Genomic DNA, 24,072 nt, shown 5'->3' on the forward strand with positions numbered 1-24,072 from the left:
CATACCCTAGATACTGTATACAGTATTTACGTCGGTTGTAGGGGTCCCTTGCAACCTTTGAGCAGAGTTCCGACGACTACCCCTCTTTAAGTTTCTTTTTTTGTTCCCCAAAGCATGTTGAGACATTCACCGTTTAGTTTATCTATACAGCCTCCATATGCATAAAATTCACTGTTATTGTCAGTGTTTGAATTCTAGCATGGATCAGAATTCACCTGTTAACAATAACAGTGTTGTCCATACAGGTACGCACTGAGTAGACAAGCTGAATACTGACTACTGTGTATTGCATTATTATCAGGAAGTAGGACAAGAAACTGTAGATTGACATACAAAACAAAAATCAAAAAGTGACAGCAAATGGTCTGCGATGCTGTCAACTTTGAATTACTGTGTTTACCACCTGAAAAGGTGGAGTTTTCCATTCAAACCTTTTGTCATTAAATTTCTAAATTTGTTCAACGTCTGACCAGTCCCTGCTGATCTTATTGATAAAATTCATCATCAATAAAACAAAGACAGAAAAAGAATATTTATAAAATTGTCTTTATTCAAATGAGTAAGCTTTGCAATTATGGTACAAAAATAAAATGTCTACTGAGAGTGGAACCACTTGTGTTAATTTATGCGTAAAGTAGCAAGTTAGTAAATGTTGTTTTGCATTTATAAAGCAGTGCGATGAAACCTATATAGACCAGGTATGTACAAAGATGGTCTACAGATAAAATTTGAAATATTTACCCTGAAACTGTTCTACATTACTGTTAGCTTTCTAACAATAACATGATTTCGTAAACTTTGACAAAATTCGAAATTACAAGAACCTGTATAGTTTAATGACTTCCATGAAGAAGTATTTGATGAAAAAAGTGAAGAGTAGTATTCAGAATTTACTATGGAGGATGATTCCTAAATTTATCTGTTAAATAATAGATAGCTCATTGGACAGCTGTATTCAGTCTAGCAAATACCATGCTGGCAGTGTGTGTGTTAACGACATCACAAAATTTAGGCTTCATACTAGTATTATATATTTTGTTTTATACAATATTTCAAAGTTTAAAAATCTGGGTTTATCATAGCTATATGATTTGTTAAATTGGAAGACATTTTTTTTTTTCAGCCGTAAGTTAAATACACATTATTTCAAAGAATTCAGTTTCGTTATGGAGGCAGCCACTTAGGCGGTAGCTCTGATGGGTCTGATTTCAAACTTCAATAAATATTTGTAGAATGCTTATCAAAAGGATATCACTCCAAATCTATAGTAATGGCTGTAAGAGAGTGACTCATTCATTACTGGCTAAGTTGGCTAGAATGCAAACTGCACACTGAACATACCACTGAAGTCCCATCACATTCTAGGTGGAAATATGGCTGCCTCCTTTTTTGTCATTGCCTTACTGATATTGATGAGAAAACATCAAGTTTTTGAGGCCACGTTGTTAAAATGTTACTAATATAAAAGCTTCATTTGTGAAATTCAATTAGAAATTTGCAATCTTGTATTGCTGACATGATTATTTCTTGGACTACGTTAGAGAGTAAAAACGATGGACATTTCTTTGACTGATTTCTCAGGAAAATGGTTGAAAATAAACACTATGTAACTGACCTTGAAACTACTTAACAAGAGAGATAAGTTCTCGACACATCTGTCCACATATATCCATGATTGGTTAATTTACTCTTGCTACAAAATTCCTGTGTTGACAGCAAAGAGTGCCTTTGAACCACCACTGAGGGCGCTATAATCTCACATGCCAAGTGAAGAAAAATGCAGCAAAGAAATTATTTGCACAAAAAATATAGCTGCATACTCTTAACGAAAGTGATAAAACCATAGAAAACATCTGATTATTTAGTTATCAAAATAAAATTACAATTGCTTTACAAAACAAGTAAAGTGACTGTGAAAATAAACTTTGGCACATGCTGTTTTAATCTTCCTATCTGATGTCCAACACTTTTCATCTTGTTGACTTTCTTCTAACAAATCAACATGTATCTTTGAATGTACACCTAAACTTCTAGTTGAGTCCTTCAAATAATGAAAAAGGTGTCTATATCTGGCTTTCTATAGGACTTAGGCCTAAAATGTATTTTAAATCTTGTGAACATAGGACTGAGCTAGCTTTATAATATGACATTTCAGTAGAAGGCGTTGAGTTGTCGTGTTCAGTTGTGAGTTTTAATAACAATGTTTACTTTTTGGAACCAGTTCCTTTACGACTGATTTTCTTGGATTTATCAATTGTCTTGGGTGGAGGGGCAGCCTCTGCTTGTACATGTCTGCCGTACAAACTGAAAGAAATTGGAGGAAAAAAGTCAGGAAAATATCCTCTCCAGGAAAAGTATAAAATTATCAACACAAAACATTTTTATTATCCACTTGAAACTAAAGTGTTATCACTGGATCACTTTTAGTCACTCACCGATTTTCTTCTTGAGTTGGTACAAAACTTTCCTCTACACTTATATGAGAACATTTGGGGACTATATGTATCTATATTGCAACTTTCAGGATTTAATCATTTGCAAAATCAAAGACGTTTCATGAATAACAAAAACTTGCATTATTTTCCAGAAAATTAACGGGTTTGTAAGTCAAATCACATTCAATCAAAGGATTCATTATTCAAGTTACGAAGATGTACATGCACATTATTGCAAATATTGTTTGCTTTACATTTTGTTCTGATGAGACTCATGTGGAAAACTGCAGCTGTTCAACTTATGGTTGAAAAATGTGAAATTGGATTTGACAGTAGTCGCCTTCTCTAAACAGCAAGGTCAACATAAAACAACAATGATGTCTTCAGCTGACAAATTATTTTCTGTAAATTTTAGAAAGAAGTGACATATAGCAAAGATTCAGTAACTATTAGTTTTCACATATGTTGAACAAGACAAAACTTACTATTTATAGGTATCTGATCTGATGTAATCAAAGACATGTCCAATTCCGGCCTGGAACTGATCAGCGATTGGTGGAGCCCAGGGGTTGTTCTCCCCTTTGAAAAGACGTCTTTCACCGACAAGGTCAAGATTACCTGGGGATAGGGACAACGAAAGCTATTTTAGCATTGCCAATATCGTAACAAGCCTACCCTGCCAATCTTTCAATAACTTGCTTTATTTAAATATGCTAATCCATTACTTTACCATGCGATAATAATAATATTCATAAATCGCCTACAAACAATATTTAATTTCAAAATATTCTCCATTGAAAGTCTTTCAAAATGTAAACAACAACGATAATGTAAGGATATACAGGTAAATACGATGCATCATGATTATAGTATGTACCAATTCCATGTGTTTCTGAGTACTGTGTCAGTAAATTAGTTAAAATAAAAATGATCTACATTCTATTATTTCCTTAGAATGCTTGCATTCATGAAAAGTTAGTCCTCTTTGACTGCAGGATTTCAAAAAATTACAGAGTGGAAAAGAATGGAACCTTACCAAGTTCTGGGGGCAGTACAGTCAATCTGTTGCCTTGGATGTGAAGTTCTTTCAATCTCTGAAGCTCTCCAATCTCCTTTGGTAAGGATATCAGATCATTATCCCTCAGTGCAAGCTGTAATTAGGATATAGATAAAATTGAATGACATGTTACCATATATGTTGACGAATACAGTCATCTCTCAGGAGAGTTCATGCACGATTAAGTAAACCACAGTATACAGATAATTGTCAATATATCATCTATAGATCCCAAAACTCTACTTAAACTTACACAATTAGCAACTTCTCAATAACTGAATCGTTGCTTTTACTTGTCACAGGCATATACGTGCCACAGAGGCATATCGCCTCTTGAAAATAATTTTCAAAACTAATACAGGACCAATTAATCCAATAACTCACGTTATATTGCTTCAACTACACTGAAAGTATCAGTGTTATAATTCTAACCCTATATATACACCACATTCAGTCATGATGATCAGTTAAGTTTATTGATGGGAGCAGTGCAAAGCATTGAATTGAGCTGAACAAGGTCAAAAATACCAGATGAATGGTATAGTGTGAAATTGCATGTATTTCCATGGTACCCCAAAAGTTGTCTAATAGAACATCTCCGTGGAAGCAAGACACATATATTTTTATCTCCTGATTTTTTGACACTTTTATTGCTTTATCTTGATGCTTGAAGGAGAGAACTAGATATAATCAGCATAAATACAAACTATCCTTTGAATATCAAATCAATATTTTGCAATCTGATCCGTCTGAAATTTAGTAAAACTATCACCAGAATTTTACATCAGATGACCAGAATGGAAAGGTAGCCATAATTTATCAACTTGAAAGTTTTCCATGATGTTTTCATATGGTAGCCATACGATGTTACTCACAATTTCCAGCCTCTGAAGCTGTCTAATATCTCCAGGTAAAGTTTCAAAGTCATTATCACTGAGATAAAGGGCTCTAAGTGCCTCTGCAAAGGAGATGGATATGAAACAAAAAAATATAGAAATCTGAGAAAGCACAGTAGAAATGACATTTCTGGTCAGCCATGAATTTGGGATTTACTCATGAAATAACTTGGTGCATTCACAGTATTAAATTGTAAAATATCAGTGTCACTTTTCTATTTCAGAAACCACAGCAGATCTAAATATGGGAAGTGCCATTTTCTTTGGACTTAGTCGTAAAAATAATTTTCCGAATCTTTTCTTCATATATCTTTGAATTTAGCTTGGTAATAAAATCGTCAAAGATGGGCAGATACTAAAAACACTTGTGTGTAACACATTTTTAAATCCAATACCTTGAAGACAATCACACTAAAAATGTAGGGTGGTTGCATTTTCATTAGCTCATTTGCTTACATCACATTTCAAACACATTAATGAAGTATTTGTAACAATAGCCCATTCAATTCTAAAAAAGATCAAATTAAACAAATATATTAAAAAAAAATCTCATATGTTTGACATTTGATCGAAGTGAAACAAATTTCCTGGGACTTCACGGTTCAAGATATAATTTTTTACATAATTTACATGTAGCATGTCCTCAGTACCAAGCACTTACCCATGAGGAAAAAGTTTCCAGGCAAGCTCTGTTCATTGAGATTATTATACATGAGATCTAAAACCTCCAGTTTAGGGAATGCACCAAAACCTCTAGGGAGATTATACAGCCTATTGACCCTGTAAAAATACATATAAAAGAAGGATATACAGTCATTTCTGAAATGAAACCGGACGACAGATCGTGTATCTTACAAGATTATATTACCTTAGACTGTATCGATTTCCAGTGAATAACCTTGTGAGGGAGACATTGACTAAATAAGGACAGTATTAGTATTACCCTTTTCCTGCCAAGTCAGTGAAAATCCGCTTGAAATTCGGTGTAGCCAGAATCTAAGCACTGGTGACCGTTATTCTCCCAACCCGGTGGAAATCGGGCCCCTTTTGGGTACCCCCTTTCCTGCCAAGTCGACGGCACTACGTTTTGCTATCCCCTGTGCGTTTAGGGGTCATCCGAGGACAGGTTTTCTGACAAGGAACGCCTTTTCCCTCGAAATGGGTTCGCAGGGAGTCGATAGACAGGGAAAGGTGCAGAAACCTGTCCGCCAGTCCCCCACACCCGAGGGGGGCTGGTTTTTTTTTACCGCTTTTTAGCGGACTTGGCAGGATAGCATGGTGACGTTTTCTGGCGGAGTTGGACGTACTTGGCTGCCTGGCACTATAGAGATTGCTGCCGAACTTGACCAACTCGGCAATGCTAATCTAGAAGGCTACCTCTTGCAAACGACTTGGCAGATATGCCGATGGTGCGAGACGAAAGTCACTTATTCAGTTGTGCGTGACTGAAAATGAGAACGTATTTTTGACGGGACGGCTCGACTTGTTCCTCCGATGGAACGGATATGAACGACTCGGAAATACCATTACAAACTGGTGTCCGACGTACTAAGCTGGGCTTCAGCTCTGCAAGTTCAAGCCAGGCAACGTCCTTCACCGCCTTGGCCGTGCCATTCAATGGACGTAGCTTTGGATTTTTTATTTATTCCATCGTCCGAAGTATTGGCTCTGGTTTGCAGGCAAACGTATCCTCTTGCCGACGCATTAGTAACTACGTACGCTGTTTGCGTACAGAGAATTCAAAAGGTGACATAAGGTCAATATGCTACGGGGATACCGTCCTGCAGTTAGCAGGGATGCTTTTGTTATGCAAACCAGCTAGCAGTACAATATGGCTGCCATGCATGTGGACACGTCGATGGCTAGAACAATGGAAGCATATTGCGTTGCACCCGTGCATCGCAAAAGTGAACTGAAGACTGGGGGTAGTGACTGGTTATCACTGGTTAGCTGCAGCCCAAGCCATGTCGGTACAAACCCGTACCTGACTGAGGACCACCGATTAAGTCAGTAATGAACGGTAACACTCGTAAGCCAACTCCCAACTGAGCTGGCAAAACTACGTAAAGCTGTGCTTCAATGGCTCAGCCATGTCGTTAATACAACGGCAAAAACGTAGTTTTTGTGCTACACTGCCAAGTCGTTGGAGGTACGTATTCAATTGACCCTATCCTGGGGAAACAGGACAGGTAGACGGTGCTGCTGCACCCCTAGCACGACCCTCAGGGTCTCTGACTAACAGACGAGTGAGGTGATGTTTGTGCCTAGCGGACGTACGTAATACTGAAGGAGTTTATTTCCGAAAAAATAAACATGAAACGGCAATAAAATGACGCACTCCCAGGGGCAAACAAAGCCGGTGACCTCAATTTTTTTCTGCAGCAACCCTTGAGCTCCTTCCCCTGTCTACGGCATGTAGAAATTATCGAAGTCTAACACGTATAAGTACGGCTAAAACTACCCTGAAAATGGGCGATTTCTGCCAAAATGCCTGGCAGGATAACATGCAGGAGAGCCAATCTTTGCAGGCACATATTATGGGGCGGTTTTCTACTGACTTGGAAGAATAACGGACAAGGACGCTCGGCAGGAAAAGGGTTAATCATGGCTATGAAGTAAGGCCTTACAGGAGTCATAGAACAATGACTGAATAAGAGGTCATCAGAAAAATAACTCTCACTGTCAAAATTTGGTCCAGTCCTATTATTTGTAACTAGTATTGGCAGATCTATCTGTATGGAAATGGCAGGGTAGTTTAACAGAGTTTAAAGACACAAATGAAAGTTATATGTAACATTCTCAAATATTTTGAGAGGCTTTTTATTGAACAAACACCATTGAAACTGTGTAACTGTTTTGACATGACGTTTTCAAATTAAAAATATCTGAAAACAAATCTATACATCTTAATACAAATTTGATCCATATTCATTGTATAATTTCAATGAGCATGATATCGCTCAATTTTTTTGCATAAATTGATGAAATGTTTATGTATTCATTTAACTTGTAATTAAAGCTTTGTCCTCTTGCTTGAACATTGTTATTCATTTACATATCAGTATAATTTTAATTTCCTAAATCCTTTCTTGCTCAGGAAAGAGATTATGAAGTGACTTTTGTGGTAAATCAGCAAGGATATGAATAACAAATATTTTCCTTTTCTGATTCTAAATTAAATGCTTTTATCAACCATAATCACATAAATGACAAAATGTAACGTTGTTCAAAGGGATATACCATTAGTTCTTGCAAGAGGATGATCAGAATGATGACATCATATATTACTTTTAACCCCTTCACCACCATGGTTTGGCCCAAAACCCATCTTTAACAATAGTGATTGTGGGCATGTTCAAAAGGAATCAGGCGTGAACAGGTGAACCTGGTCATACAAAAACTGTAAGCAGTCATCTTTCACACTTTTGCCTTTTCATTTTGGTGAGTAGTAATGCAATATTTAGGGCGAGTGTCAGGCCTTATGCATTCAGTATATCACATGTGAAAATCCACCTGACATGGTAGTTGCTTGTCATGAATATACAATAAATAGTGAACCAAGTAAAGCTTGGGAATTGGTAAAAAACTAATGGATGGAGGGATTGCATCCCATGCTGAAATATGTAGATATCAAAAATCCAAGAGATAAGTGTCTGCTGATACTCACCCAAGGTTGAGAATTTTCAGATTTGGCATGGAACTGAGGTTCACTGGGATTTCTTCAATATGGTTATTGAATAAATTTAAGGACTCTAGGTTGTGCAACTCCACAATGCTTGGAGGAACCACTGTAATTTAAAAGTAGAGTTTAGAACGACTATACACAGCAGAAGAGTTTGAATATTTTGAGCTACATCAGGTAATCATTTCACCATGCAGATCATTGGATAGTAATGGTTATAAATCAAGTACCTACACACACACCTAAATTCCTTTGTACATCATACATGAAACCTATTAAATATACTTTGAGTATCAAGCTGCTACTAATATAAACATATAAAAATGCATCAGACTTTGAAAGTCAAAATCGTACATGGATTGAATTTATTTTTCTGCAGGTCAGCTGCACGCTGTATAACTGCATATCAGAATATGATACATTATAAGATCACAGTCAGAAATAATTATATTATATCAGATCCTTTCCTGACTCCATGAATATATGAATATAGATCAACTGTGAGGAGGTTTACGTGAATTAAAAAATTACCCTGCATAGTAATTGGATCTTAACACATTTTCTACAGGAAAACAGGTGACTATGTTCACTTTGAGGACACGCCCACTTCCAATGTTGACCTGGTAACATAATAACTGTATGTTACTGATGATTGTTAGATATCAATTTTCATCAAGCCATACAGAATGATTTAAAATTAGGCAATATATATTGCATGAGCATGTTTCCTTGGTTGAATTTTCAATTATTCTAACAGATGTATATACAGCTTGTTTGACAGCTAGGCCATATTTACTAGATTTTGACATATTTTAGGATCAGACATAGAAACTCTGGTATATATAAACAGAAGAATAACATTGACAAAAAGCATCAGAAAAACATGGAAAAAATACAGTTATATACATGATGTTATATAAGAAAATTTGATTATTAAAACCCATATTATTGAATCAGCTTGCTTTACAGAACATAAAGAATGATATGGTGAAGGAATAGCACTTACCAATTATTTGTGTGACTGAGTGTAAGCCTTGTCAAATGCTTCAGTGACACTGTCAAACAAATGTGAAGAATACATGTCAAGATATGAAAACACATGGGAAAACAATGTACTCATCTATGAAGATATCTGATAAACATCTCTCTGAAGATATCTGATAGACATCTGATATATTCAGATATACAACACACAAATTGTGCATGTTTATGCATATATCTGTGCATCACTTTACATATATATATTATATATATATATATATATATATATATATATATATATATATATATATATATATACACACCGGTATAAGTTTTATATATATATATATATATATATATATATATATATATATATATATATATATATATATATATATATATATATATATATACACCGGTATAAGTTTTATATATATATATATATATATATATATATATATATATATATATATATATATATATATATATATATATATATAATATATATATATATATATAAGTTTTACTATAGTTGCCCTGCTATATTCTAATTAAAGAAAGTTGCATAATTCGGATAGAAATATTCATATCCAAATGCATATATACTTTGTACAGTTTGTAAAGTCGAGATGCATGTTAAAGGAAATGACATAGCTATAGGAGAGGCAGGACGAGCCCAACTGAGAAACTCAAACTGTCATAAACAAGCAGTTGTTTTGATTACACTTACACAGTCCTGGTACATCCATAATGTTTGAAATGCCCTTTTCACAAAGATCCAGTTCCTCTTGGCCATGTTCTTTTGCCTCCTCGACTTGCTTTTTCAGAGATTTCGCCATTTTTTTTAAAAGAAAGAAAATTAAATATCCAAGTCAGTGAGTGTCACTGTCAGCCAGGGAAATAGTCGCACCCAAAGCGTGAAGCAGGAAGTAAACCGGAAGTGATGAGCAACTCTTTCATAGATAGCTTCGTCCGCATATGTAAAATATAGTACGCTTTCTGCGTGCGATTTGCTGTCAAAAGTTGGAAATTTTGAATCAGTGAATGAATTACATAATAAGAATATTATTTGTTCTTATTTTGTAGGATGTAAGAGGGTAATTTACTCGTTCGTACAGGTGGCGGAGTGTTTATTTCGTTCTATGTGAGTAACTTGAACTCCCATAATTCATCAGCCTTCTCCAAACGTTAGAAGCTAACCCAGCCCAGTCAAAATTCCAGGCATTTTCCAGTACTTCAACGTAGGAGAGGAATGTGTCACTGAAGCCATACGTAGCGCTCAAGCTGGAAGTGTCGTTGGTGTGTCAAGCGACGGTTGCATGCGACGTTTATATCGGATGAAATTTCGATTTGTAAGTTTGCTTTCTTAGGCCTGGCTACCACTGCACCAGTAATTTTACAGCCGCTACTACTAGTACCAGTGGTTCTGGTGGCAGCACGTTCATGGTTAGTACGCGTAGGGGTCGTTCACGATAGCATCCAATTTCCAAGCAGATGTAATTATCAAATGCTAGGTTTTGGAACGTATTCTCTATGTTGTATGTCGGGAGTGTTCTGTCTATTGCAACGCCGCCTCTCCAGTCTAGGAAAGCGGCACTCGCGAGTCCAGATTTGTGTTGGAGCCCACAATATAACAATAGTGAGATATACACGTGGACCTGATCAGGTGCGGGCAGGTTGCCGGGTTGTTTGACCTCTGCAGGTACACCCCACCTCTCTAATATCGTTAGTAGTTTAAGAGAAAGACCTAGTCAGCAAACACGCATATTGCTAGTTTGTAGGTGTTTGTCTCTGCCTGCCATGCTGAGCCTTCTGTAGACAGTAGAAATGCAGGTTGTGTATCGTGAATTGCTACACCTGGGCCTGTAAGTGGAGGTTTAGCCATTGCACCCAGTGGAGCGTTGCTTCAACTTCAGTCCGTCCACACACGTTGAAGGACTGTGCTTCAAGCAAGCTGGTGTTTATCTACCTCCCACTATCAAGGAGTGAAGGCCACTGTGCAGCAGACAGCACAGGCTTTGGGTGTATGCGCACAGTCGTTTGATGGCAGATCGTCCATGTAGCCGACACGAACACGAAGTGTGTGTTACCGGCTATCAAAAACTATGAAAAATAGTAAAGAATGAGCTACAAAATCACTATCAGTTGAAGTTGCAGGTAGAATAAGTCTGTGCCTTTGTAAAAAATACTAAAAAAATAGTAGAAAGTGAAGAACCAGCTGAAGTCAGTTGAGGAGACCTTGACCGCATATCATTTGCATCTCATTGTCGGCTACATGGACTGTGTGCCCGTTGATGGGCTATTCAGCTCTGGGACTATTCGCCCCATAGACGAGTGTACAGAAGCGAGAAACACCTCAAGTCTGGAAACAGAATGGCTATAAAAACCACGCCATGTCACATTCCGTGTCCGATTTCACTGTGAAAATTAGCAAGTTCATCTATCATGTAACCGTCGATCGTTCCCTATCATTCTCAAAATTCATACCTGGTACTTAATTTGCTTCAAAAACGCTCGTTTCGTGTGATTTCGGCCGAATTCGACGGACACATCGTCAAAACATAAGCGTGAGCAACATTCCGGTCACCTCTTGGGTACCTCCACTTTACTGATGTTGGCGCCGCCTATCCATGAGGGATGACTGGAATGTTGCTCACGCTTATGTTTTGGCGAGGTGTCTCTCGAACTCGGCCGAAAATCACACGAAATGAGCATTTTGTAAGCAGATGAAGTATCAGGTATGAATTTTCGTGTGATTTTCGGCCGAGTTCAGAAGACACCTCGGCAAAACATAAGGCATGAACAACCTTCCAGTCACCCCTCATGGGTATGCGGCGCTAACGTCAGTAAAGTGGAGGTGCCCAACGTCCACTGTGAGGTGACCGGAATGTTGCTCATGCTTATGTTTTAGCGATGTGTCCGTCGAATTTGGCCGAAAATCACACGAAACGAGCGATTGTGAAGCAAATTAAGTACCAGGTATGAATTTTGAGAATGATAGGGAACGATCGACGGTTACATGATAGATGAACTTGCTAATTTTCACAGTGAAATCGGACACGGAATGTGACATGGCGTGGTTTTTATAGCCATTCTGTTTCCAGACTTGAGGTGTTTCTCGCTTCTGTACACTCATCTATGGGGCGAATAGTCCCAGAGCTGAATAGCCCACCAAACGACTGTGGTATGCGCGTAGTAAAGGAACAGGGCTCTGGTCTCATTTGCTGTAGTTGCAGTACAGTAGCTCGAGGTTTTGCCTGAGTATTTGGGTTCCGACCCAAATACCCAGGGAAAACCTTGAGCTACTGTACTGCAGCTACATTGCTGGTGAACGTAGTGAACACCAGTTTAGCAAATTTGCAAATAGTTCACAAGAGCCCATCAGCAATGCCATGCAATGATTTTAATTGGGTAGAGCTACCCAAAATAACGGATGCACTATTTATTTCCAGAGAAGTGTTATTTAATGGTCCCCCACCAGTGTGCCTCTAACAAACTTGTCTTTCTGAAAACTTTGCATCAATTTGGCACATTGTGGAAAATTCCTTGTGTCCGCCCTATATCTTTACATGTTAACCAAACAATTTGTTTGCATCATGGCACACTGTCCCCCACCATATTAGTGGTACATTCAATATTCTAATGCCAGGGAACAGGTAATCTGGCTCCCCTCCACATTTGAATGATTTGAACACAATTAAATGCAACCATCAACAGGACCTATTTTTGTTGGCTAGTCTGTGTAGACTTTCATGCAATTGACGCCATTTCTATTGTGGTTCTACGAGTAAGAGACTAAGTGTTTATGGTCCAGCATTACGGTGTTATCTTCATGCAATAGTCCATGTGTCTACCACCACCAGTTATGCCAGTTTAGGACTTTATCTTATTATTTGCAGGTCACTGATAATACCCATAAAACTTATCAAGAAACTTGAGTCATTAGGACTTATGTTGACCCTTGAAGTTCAAAATATTTTCATCATTAGTAGATGATCACAGTCAAGGTTATTCATTTAGACAGGAATGATCCTTCTCTGGCACATAAAAATTTACCATGCACATGCAGATGAGAGATGCATAATTTGGATGGAAGCTGTGTCTGGCAACTGTTGGAAATATATTGCCAGCATTACCATAAATGATGCTCATGCAGACATCAATACCCAGTGTTCAATGCAAGGGATTAGAGCAGGAATGGTTTTTGTCAGTTAAACAGAAATAGCTGTACTAACCTTCTTGAAACACAGGGACATTTTTTCACATATCCAGCTATTGCAAGGAGTGGTGGAACTTTCTGCAGATCATTGACGATGCAAATGCTTTGAATTCAAGACGAGTTGCAAGCTTTGCTAAGGCAGCCTGTAGATCCATTTGAGATGTGGCATATTTGGTTTATCAGTGCATTTCATTTGATATAGGGGAGCACCTGCTATTGGGGCCTTGCCAGACTTGGAGTGTCATTTAAACATACTGCCCTGTGTATTCAGTGGCATCTCTTGGGGATATAGATGGGTTTACTTTATGGCTCTGCCAATGAAATATGTAGACTCTTCAAGCTGTCGGTGTTTGTTAGGCATTTATTTGTCTGCACTAAAGGCATCATGGGATTTGTTGGAAATGAAATTTCCTATCTGAACAACTCTGTTCAGTGCAAGTGGATGGTACTTGTGTGTGCAGATATCTTCATACATTCCGTACAGTTCTGAAAACCAGTTTGACTCACTATCTTTGGTATGGCTACTGATATTAAAACTCTTCTGTTCCATCTTGCAGGCAGTATGGTCAGTTTGTGTCATGAAAACAAACTGGTGAGTTTACAAGATATTTTTGATATTATTTCAGCACTGCATTTCATGATGAAATTTTGGCACACAAACTTTAAGAGCTATCTGCTTTCTATTTTGAATTTGAAAAATCTGATGTTATGACTGCTTGCCAATCAATAAATAAGACCAGTATTGAACAGTCATCTTGAACAAAATCTTACTAAATCCGCGTTTTTTCTTGGCAAATTTTGCAATTGTTCAGATTCTGCCATCTTTAATATAGTTAAAAAAATCATTTGTATCCAGCTGTTTTCAAGAATGTCCTGTGTTTCTTGATAAGACATTTTTGATAAAGATGAAACGGTGATTGCTTCATGAAAATTCTATACAGGCTTGTTGCCAAACGTTTAGGCTCATTACTTGAATTTATAAAATTAGTTTGCTTGCCAGAGTTAAAGTCCACTTCATTTATATGTATATACGTCGACTTACATGAATATTTTGTCAATGTCTTTGTATAGATTGCTAGTCATTGCTCTTCAATACGTATACTTTCACTCATGAATAGCAAAACTGAAAGATTTGCTTCGTTTGAAGTGATACCAAACACTCACTCCAATATTTCATTTATTGAAATGAGCCTTAAATGTGCATATTATGATTTCTTATTTCACAGGAAAGTAACAGGACCAAAGCAAAAGTGACATTCCAACCAGTTTGATGGCGTATGGTGTCATCTTTCAGAGACCTCAAGATGTTTGCCTGTCTTTTGGTGACCTTGCCATTAGACAAAGTCATTTTGAAAAGATGAAGAGATGTCACTCCACAGCTGTTTCCGTCCATCCTACCAGGTCAGATAATCTTCTGTCACATCAGTAGCAGTTTTTCCCTCCTATCGTTGACATTGACCTTGCAGCATATTTAAGCCTAATGATTACAACATACTGCTGGAGGCATATATTGGCACAATCTTAACTAGTTACTTGTTCACTCCATTACCTACTATTCACATTTTTTGTTTTTATCCTATTTAGTCCAACTTTGATTTTTTTCTGTATGAACTAGTTCTTATCAAATTTTTTTTTTGTTCCAAAACTTTTTTTTTGAATATTTTCTTTTACTTCTAAATGTCACTAGTTGTTGGTTGATGCCAAGCCAATGACAGCAAAAGATTATGAGATCTGAAGGCTTTGTTCTTCACTGGCTCAAAATGTTCTCTTTCTCAACACACAAGTAATGTTCAGCAAATTGTTTTTGCAAACTTGATCAGAAATTGACAAAAATAAGGTTTATATTATGGAAGTTATAGAACAACGGGAAAAGCATATTTAACCCTTTTCCTGCCGAGCGCCCCCTTGTCCGTTATCCTGCCAAGTCAGTAGAAAAACGCCCCATAATATGTGCCTGCAAAAGATTGGCTCTCCTGCATGTTATCCTGCCAGCATTTTGGCAGAAATCGCCCATTTTCAGGGTTGTTTTAGTCGTACTTATACGTGTTAGACTTTGATAATTTCTACATGCCCGTAGACAGGGGAAGGAGCTCAAGGGTTACTGCAGAAAAAAATTGAGGTCACCGGCTTTGTTTGCCCCTGGGAGTGCGTCATTTTATTGCCGTTTCATGTTTATTTTTTCGGAAATAAACTCCTTCAGTATTACGCACGTCCGCTAGGCACAAACATCACCTCACTCGTCTGTTAGTCAGAGACCCTGAGGGTCGTGCTAGGGGTGCAGCAGCACCAGCAAACCTGTCCTGTTTCCCCAGGGTAGGGTCAATTGAATACGTACCTTCAACGACTTGGCAGTGTAGCACAAAAACTACGTTTTTGCCGTTGTATTAACGACATGGCTGAGCCATTGAAGCACAGCTCCACGTAGTTTAGCCAGCTCAGTTGGGAGTTGGTTTACGAGTGTTACCGTTCATTACTGACTTAATCGAGTGGTCCTCAGTCAGGTACGGGTTTGTACCGACATGGCTTGGGCTGCAGCTAACCAGTGATAACCAGTCACTACACCCAAGTCTTCAGTTCACTTTGCGATGCACGGGTGCAACGCAATATGCTTCCATTGTTCTAGCCATCGACGTGTCCACATGCCTGGCAGCCATATTGTACTGCTAGCTGGTTTGCATAACAAAAGCAGTCCCTGCTAAGTGCATACGGTATCCCGTATCATTGACCTTATGTCCCCTCTTGAATTCTCTGTACGCAAACAGCGTACGTAGTTACCAATGCGTCGGCAAGAGGATACGTTTGCCTGCAAACCAGAGCCAATACTTCGGACAATGGAATAAATAAAAAATCCAAAGCTACGTCCATTGAATGGCATGGCCAAGGCAGTGAAGGACGTTGCCTGGCTTGAACTTGCAGAGCTGAAGCCCAGCTTAGTACGTCGGACACCAGTTTGTAATGGTATTTCCGAGTCGTTCATATCCGTTCCATCGGGAGGAACAAGTCGAGCTGTCCCGTCAAAAATACGTTCTCATTTTCAGTCACGCACAACTGAATAAGTGACTTTCGTCTCGCACCATCGGCATATCTGCCAAGTCGTTTGCAAGAGGTAGCCTTCTAGATTAGCATTGCCGAGTTGGTCAAGTTCGGCAGCAATCTCTTTAGTGCCAGGCAGCCAAGTACGTCCAACTCCGCCAGAAAACGTCACCATGCTATCCTGCCAAGTCCGCTAAAAAGCGGTAAAAAAACCCAGCCCCATCTCGGGTGTGGGGGACTGGCGGACAGGTTTCTGCACTTTCCCTGTCTATCGACTCCCTGCGAACCCATTTCGAGGGGAAAAGGCGTTCCTTGTCAGAAAACCTGTCCTCGGATGACCCCTAACGCACAGGGATAGCAAAACGTAGTACCGTCGACTTGGCAGGAAAGGGGGTACCCAAAAACGGTCCGATTTCCACCGGGTTGGTAGAATAACGGTCACCAGTACTTAGATCTGGCTACACCGAATTTCAAGCGGATTTTCACCGACTTGGCAGGAAAAGGGTAAACCCAAGTGAAATGAGGGCATCACACATTACCATTTTGGCTGCATCTATAGAAACAGAGTACATGAATGACGATAGCAAAAATTCAACAAAATACTAATTTTTGCTTAACATGCATCGTCATTTAAGCTGTTTGTGCATAGATGGTGTGGTAGACTAGATATTTATTACTGTTAGTTGTTTGTGTGTGTGACGTGCACATACATGATTGGATGGTGGGAATGCAAGTTATTATCTAGCTTTTTTCATGATCTATTTATGAAGTTTTTACAAAAACAGACACCGGTCTCTTATTTTTATTATTTATTATTCCAAATAATGCAACCTTTAAAGCTTACAGTGACCAACTTGCAGACCATTCATCAAAGTGTGACAGTGAATATTTCAACTTCTTCCAAGAAATGTAAATATGAAATCAGACATGTAATGCTACTTCAGAAACAAATTTAAATTTGGTTTCTCTTGTGATACATAAGCTGAAGCTTCGTCCCTTTGCGTGTAACATTACATTACAGTATGTATATCTGCATGTTTGATTTTATATTCTCAGATTGTGATATGCTTTGCAATGACTTCTGTTTAAGAATTCAAATCATCTGGATTTCATCTATTCCTGGACTTGTTGCTCACAAGTATTGCTCACAAGTATACCAGGTAAAGTTAAGGTAAAGCTGCCTTCAATCAAGGAAGAAGGTTTCCAGCCTTCAAGGAAAGATGTCAGGAATCCATTTTGGGAAACTGAAAGCCTAATGATTAAAACCCTCAGCTGAAGGCCTTGCTGGCTCAACTACATTTGACTTGTTCTATTGTTTTATTTTCATTTGAATTTTTCTCTTTCTTTCCGTTTCTCTTTTTTCCTTCATTTTCAAAAAAATTATTTCTGTTTTGTATTTACTCATATTTAGTTTAATTTTTCTATGAAGTTTACTGAGTTAAAATTTATTTTCACTTGTTTTTTCCTCCGATCAGGTGTTAGTTGATGCCAAGCCAATGACAGCAAAGATTATGAGATCTGAAGGCTTTCAAAATAAAATTGCATAATTATATGCAGTGTATTTGAAGTATGAAATGTACTCAGTTTCATGTTAGTTCTGTCAGCTGAACTGACTACACAATATTATGGAAAGACTTCAAAACATGCTATGGGAATGCCAATACATATGTTTGAATCCAGTTCATTCTATCACATGCAAGCCACTCAATACTAACTTATGTTGAATGCCAACTTTCATGATTTATCAAGTAGGTATGAAATTTTGATAGATTGTGTAAGGAGATTATCTATTTTTATTTCTCTGCACATATTTTATCCACTTCTGAAATGCTTTCAATTTCTTTTTCATGAAAAGTCTGACCACCATGCAAGTTCACTCTGTCTTTGCCAATGATAGCTGGCCAGTGTGTCCACCTCTATATGGTTAACTCAAATGAATTTTGGAAGTTTTCTCTATCAAGCAGTCTGATGATGGCGATTATGAATTGGGCAGAGTCTTCAAAGATGTAAGTGAATGTAAGTCATTTGTCAAGAATTGCATTTCTGTGCTCTGTTGTACAAAAAATTTGATTTTTCTGACTGGACAGAAAATTGCCAATACCTCTAAACTTCTCTGAATATCTTTGAATCGAATTTTCTCATGGTAAAGACAAAAAGAAACATTTTAATAATTAACAATGTGATAATGGTGTTTTTTTCTGAAAGCAATGTAACACAATGAATTATGACACAATGGAATATTCAAAAGCATTGTAGCAATTGTGCCCTATGATGAATGTCAGACGCGTGTGAGCATTGCTGGACAGAGATCTCTGCTATTTTTGAATTTACTTTCGGGTATTTTCTTCTGGTGTTGGGTATATTTTTTGACTTATTTATACTGTTGCAAGAGATTATTTTGCTTCTGCTTCTGTCGCAGTCCTCTTTTACTTGATATACAGCAAGTTTGCAGATTTGTTTTTAGCTCCCATATATGCATATGTATATATGCAAATGGTTTTATTTCTGTTGCAGTCTCTTTCGCTGTTCATGCCTGTACTTCACGTATTCCCACCTTTGAGAGTCTTTTCCAGCAACCTATGAACAAAAAGTTGCTCTGAGGGCGCTGTTATAGTCTGCTTCAATAATGTGATTTATGCAAATGGAGAGGGTTGTTAAAGTATGTTCTGTGAATCTTTGTATTGTGTAAGTATTTGAAAAACGTTTAATAATCCTTTCAATTGCCAGGTTGAAGTGCTTGTATGAATTTTGTGTCAGTTTAAGACTGATTATATACATTTACTATTGAGTATGTCATTTGCTAATATAGATTCACTGTTTAAACTCTTAGCTTATCTGGCTAACGAAAATGATGCATCTACAAGTTGACCAACAGCAATCATTAGTGAACATTTCGGTAAGAACATCCTAGACATGACTGTAATTCTCATAAAGATCAATTTTTTGGAAGACATATGACTCCTAAGAAGCCTCTGAAATGTTAATTCAAGTCCAAATTACTATATTTCATTTCTGTGAGATTTTGCAATTTCGAAAATAATGTATTAAGACATGCCAAAGAAAATGGAAATTCTGTGAATAGTTTGAACCCCTAAGTTGATTGATTGTAATATTTCAACGTAACATGACTGAATTATCAGCCCTGCTGAGAAAAGTATTTATGATATAGTCAGATTAAATGAAAAGTTCCGTTGAACTTAGATTTTAGTCAGAGTAATATTTAAATTCATTTGAAGCTGATGCTAGGCCAATGACAGCATTGGATTATGAAATCCAATGCTACTCTCACTTCGAATAAGATAACTAGGTCAATTTTATGGAAGAATATAAAAGGCAAGTGTTGCATTTCTTCCCACCACAATTGTAGAATGATTATAATTCAATGTGTTTATTTGCTTCAGGTTGAAATGTCTTCCTAGAATCCCACAAATGTGATTCAGTCTCCTTGGATGTTGATAAGCCTGCCAGCCTCAGTACTATCGCCCATTTACAGTGTTAAAAGATGCCTGCTAATGCAGAGGTCAGTCTACAGTTTACTCAATTTCATTTGGAATATGAGAAGGTAAAAGTACTTTGTGACTGAAAGAAAGGCCTAATGATTAAAACTCACTGCTGGAGGCATTTTATGGCTCAATTGCAACTGATCTTTTTATTGTTTTATTTTTTAATGCAAATTCTGTTCAGTTTCTTTATCTTTCTTTAATTTTCTATAATTTGATATTTCTTCTCATTGTATGTTTGCATTTTTTTTAAATATTTATTACTTTCATTATTTTCCGTTGTGTATTACTATCATTTGCTCTTGTCAGTTGTCATTTGATGCCAGGCCAATGACAGTTCATGATTATGAGATCTGAAGGCTTTCAAAAACATAGTTACGGTATTTGTAGAGTTGACTATCATTTTAAGTCACTTTTGCTCAAGTGTTTTATGATTTTTTGAAATCACACTCATTTCTTGAAAGGAAGAAGAGTCAAAGCAAGGAACATCTGATACCCAAAATAAATGTAAAGTTTCAAGTGTGAAACATTTGATTCTCTTCCTGTAAAGACTTAACATTTTGTATGTCAGAGTAAAATTAACCCATGAATTCCTGTGTTGGCTGTATATTAACAGTTTTGCTGAAGACACCTCAAATATAGGATAAATTCAACTTTCAATATTAAATTTCATTTAATATTTCAAAAATATCAGGTATGCTGTAAGTGCTAATTGGAATTTAATATAATGTCCTACCATATCAATTCCAATGACACATGTTTGAAATGCACATTCCTAATTGGCTAGCTTTCAAGAGACTTGACATGGCAGGTTTGAACTACAAATCTAGAGAAAAAGGAAAGAATTTATCCAAGGAAAATAAGAGTATGTATTGAGTTTGGAAGCACTTTGCAGTTTTCTGGTAATAATCAAAATCAGTGGAAAAACAGGAAAGCATCAACATTTGTTTACGTTGGATTAGTCTTTTGTTTTCTAAGGTTCCATTGCATTCTTTTTCATCCTAAGGTATTCCTGGTTCTTGAACTTCCTGTTGAAAGCTGTGTGATTTGTTGGTGGCAGAAAAGACTGAGGCCTCTGCAGGCCTTCCATGAAGTTTAACGAATGGAAGTCAAAATGTGAAACCATCATGAAAATAATGTAACAATATTTTACCTATAAGAGTGATATAACACAGTGATCAAAAATAATCCCTTTCCATTTTCACTAGCTGAAAGCTATAATTACACAAAGACAATCTCCAACTGATTCTGTCATAATATTGTCATGTCATTTGCAACTCCTTGCAAAGGTTGACAATTGCGAAAATTGTTTCATTCTTGATCAAACAGTCCTACTCAAATTTTTCCAGTCTGTAAGTCTAAGTTGTCCTCTTGAAGTAGTCCCCTCCACCTTCACACCAATAAGGAGAATTGCCCACACTTCCGAGAGGTAGCAGACATGCCCAATGATGAAAAATACAGACGCGTTATGGCTAGGATTGTCTGGACAGAGCCTCTCTCTGGGTCTAATCTTTTTTCGTTGTTTTACCAATCTCTTTCCTCTTAAATTTTTTTTTTCACTTATTACCTTCATCTCTGATCATCATCTTTTTCTACTTTTTTATTTAAATCTTTTTATTATTCATATATTTTCTGTATTTTTTCCTTCACTTTACCTGGAGAGATTCTGATCCAGCAGCCAATGAGCAGAAAAGTTGCTCTGAGGGCGCTGTTGATGTCTGCTGGAGTCTCTTGGTTTGTGAAATCTTCCAAGCTGTTTATTTGGAATTATCTCCAGTGGAGGAAGTCACATGACAGTGAAATTCATATCTCTAATTAACAATCAGGCTTGATTAAAACTTCCAATACAGTGTAGCATGGAAAATTTTTATCTGAAAAAAATGTCCTGTGTCTGGAACAAACTAAACAAAGACTTGACAAAGATAGTGAATCTAACTATCTTTGCATTTTATCTGAAAATTTCCCTTACAAATACATGTAGGTCAGCAATATAAGACTGGCAAAAGCACAAAGTTTATGAACTGCCTTGAACAGAGTTCTCCAATTTTAGTATAGATGACTTCTTAGATTTCCACTGTTGTTTGACCTGTTGTGAAGGTTTTAGACAATTTCATTCACTTAAATTCATTTTAGACAAGTATTAATCCAACGTGTGTTCTGTTTTCTGTTACCAGCCATCTTACTGACAGAGACAAAGAAGAAAATGGAGCAGCATTTACAATGACAGAGAGGAGACATTCTCAGAGGTTGAATGGAATATTCCTAATGAGATCAAAATGAAGCAAATAGTTTCAGTAGATTAAGAATTTTACAGAAAACAGACTTGTAAATTGTGAATAAGATGGCTACACACACGAAAGTCTATCATATCAAACAAGATGCCGCGTCAATGTTGTCACTGTGTTTACAGTAAACTTGAGATGTGCATTTCAAGTACATGCTTCATTCATCATAAAACTGTGACACTATTGTTTCTTTACTAGTGTGTACCAGTGAAATAAAGTTCGCTTCATTTAGCTTATGTTATCAAGTTGAACAACAATAAAAGTCAGAACTGTTGAAATACTGACGGATACTTTCTCTGCTATACATTAACTGGAAAACTGAATGTATTTGGACTGTAAGTCTTTTATCAATTGCATTGTGTTTTAGCATGAAGTTTTCCAATGTTGTACTGTACATGCATCCTAGTAGTTGTGTATTTGTATATTATTGGTTAGGAATTAAACAGGTCAGAACTTTACAAATTCTCATGGTGTTTTGTCATTCACTGCCCTTCAAGCAATTCCATTTGATGTGAAAGTACATATTGTCCTTTTTGAAATAAATGGGATGTGAATTCTTTCAAACTGGTACATCTGTTTTTACCCTGCCATATTTAAACATTAGTAAATTGATACCGGTTTTGATATGAAAGCACTTTCAAGCACATTGTAACTTGTCTTGCATACTCCAAATACTCCTCAAAATGATTTGAATGGTAGTGTGATTTCAATTTTACGTTGTCTGATACTGTATCAGAACGCCCATTTGATATTCCAACGTGTTGGTGTACCGGTAATAGCGCCACCAACGGCCACTCAGTTCCTGAATTGAGTTCTTTCAATTGCAATTTGTCCCCATCACTTTTCATACAAAACCAAGATTGTATTCAGAAGAAAAAAGTTGAAATTCTTTTATACATGTAGTGTTGATTCACTATTCGCAGGTAAAATAAGCCTCAAGTATATTCATACGGCTTGGGTTGAAAAGCCTTTCTAAGAAATACAACACAATTTGTACTGTCTGTATATAATTTGCATTCTCTTTATGTCAACACAAAGGTTTCACACTTATGCAACAGATATTAATGTGACGTGGTTGTGAATTTTCCACACTTGTTGTAAAGCACTGTCAGTTTTGACTGATTCGACAAGATAGATGTAAGAACAGTGGTTTAGGTTCTACCAGCTCCTTCCGGTAAAGAATTTTTGTATGGTCAAAGCAGACCTCCAGTTTGGCATAAAATAGTTATTATATTATATTAAATGCACTTTGGTGTCATTGATATGCACAAAGTGCAATCTTGTTGCCCTCTTTTGAGGATATTTTTCCATCTTTGTTTTCAATCCATCATCCAACAGGCAAAAGCCCAATTACAGAATGAGGTATACCCACTATCCATTACAAAACGGAGCAATGAGAAGTACCTTGCTCACAGGCACAACACTATGCATGTGCTAGAGTCTTGAACTTGTCATCCTCCAACAGTGAGTCTTTTACACTGGACTTACTGAGTCTTGAACTCCCCATCGTACAACAGCTCATTGTTCAATTAAAGTATCATAAAAGTGAGCTCCAAATCCATGCAGTACTGTTCCATATCAAATCCTACCCATATGAAAAAACTAAAAATGTTTCTAATATAGGTATATTCAATTTGTAAATATAGGACGGACATCAAAATTTATGACAATGCAGATTTTTAAACCAAATTGCAGTAAAGTTTAATGTCCCATTTGGTATTTTCACATTGCAAGGAATTTAAGCATGGATATTAAAGGTATGCTGTACTACCACCTTCGAAGGCTTACACAATATCTTTGTACACTGGGTCTTATGGCTACAGCTCAAATGTATAACTGAAGTCTCCACATAAGCCGTGTAAAGTTGCTGCAAGTTTTGCTTCAAAACATCTCATCATTTTGAAATTTCATTCGTTATGGCCAAATTTGAATAATTCTTTCATCATCAAATATAATAAATTGTATGATTTTAGCAGTGCTGACG

At 37.0% G+C, this 24,072-nt stretch overlaps 1 protein-coding gene and 1 long non-coding RNA gene across 8 annotated transcripts; one reads left to right on the plus strand and one right to left on the minus strand.

The window, feature by feature from the left end:
- Nucleotides 1-530: 530 nt before the first annotated feature.
- On the minus strand, nucleotides 531-9,998 carry LOC139116763 (ras suppressor protein 1-like). The gene is made up of 8 exons (XM_070679407.1): nucleotides 9,782-9,998; nucleotides 9,084-9,125; nucleotides 8,056-8,185; nucleotides 5,050-5,168; nucleotides 4,368-4,450; nucleotides 3,472-3,586; nucleotides 2,921-3,053; nucleotides 531-2,304 (listed from the first exon to the last, which is right to left on the minus strand). The coding sequence occupies exons 1-8, from the start codon at nucleotides 9,888-9,890 to the stop codon at nucleotides 2,205-2,207; spliced, it is 831 nt and encodes a 276-aa protein (XP_070535508.1). The 5' UTR covers nucleotides 9,891-9,998; the 3' UTR covers nucleotides 531-2,204.
- Nucleotides 9,999-10,202: 204 nt separating this feature from the next.
- LOC139116764 (uncharacterized) lies at nucleotides 10,203-22,551 on the plus strand. Of its 7 annotated transcripts, none has more exons than XR_011548372.1 (9): nucleotides 10,203-10,403; nucleotides 13,828-13,862; nucleotides 14,497-14,671; nucleotides 17,360-17,463; nucleotides 18,159-18,319; nucleotides 18,818-18,988; nucleotides 19,134-19,199; nucleotides 19,705-19,823; nucleotides 20,810-20,907. It is a non-coding gene; the product is annotated as an uncharacterized lncRNA (long non-coding RNA). The 7 variants fall into 7 exon arrangements; XR_011548371.1 differs by having other exon boundaries at nucleotides 10,204-10,403; nucleotides 18,159-18,309; XR_011548370.1 differs by lacking the exon at nucleotides 18,818-18,988 and having other exon boundaries at nucleotides 10,204-10,403; nucleotides 17,360-17,474; nucleotides 18,159-18,309.
- The last annotated feature ends 1,521 nt before the right edge of the window (nucleotides 22,552-24,072 follow it).

Source organism: Ptychodera flava, chromosome 18, assembly GCF_041260155.1.
Source record: "Ptychodera flava strain L36383 chromosome 18, AS_Pfla_20210202, whole genome shotgun sequence".
NCBI classification, from domain to species: Eukaryota; Metazoa; Hemichordata; class Enteropneusta; family Ptychoderidae; genus Ptychodera; species Ptychodera flava.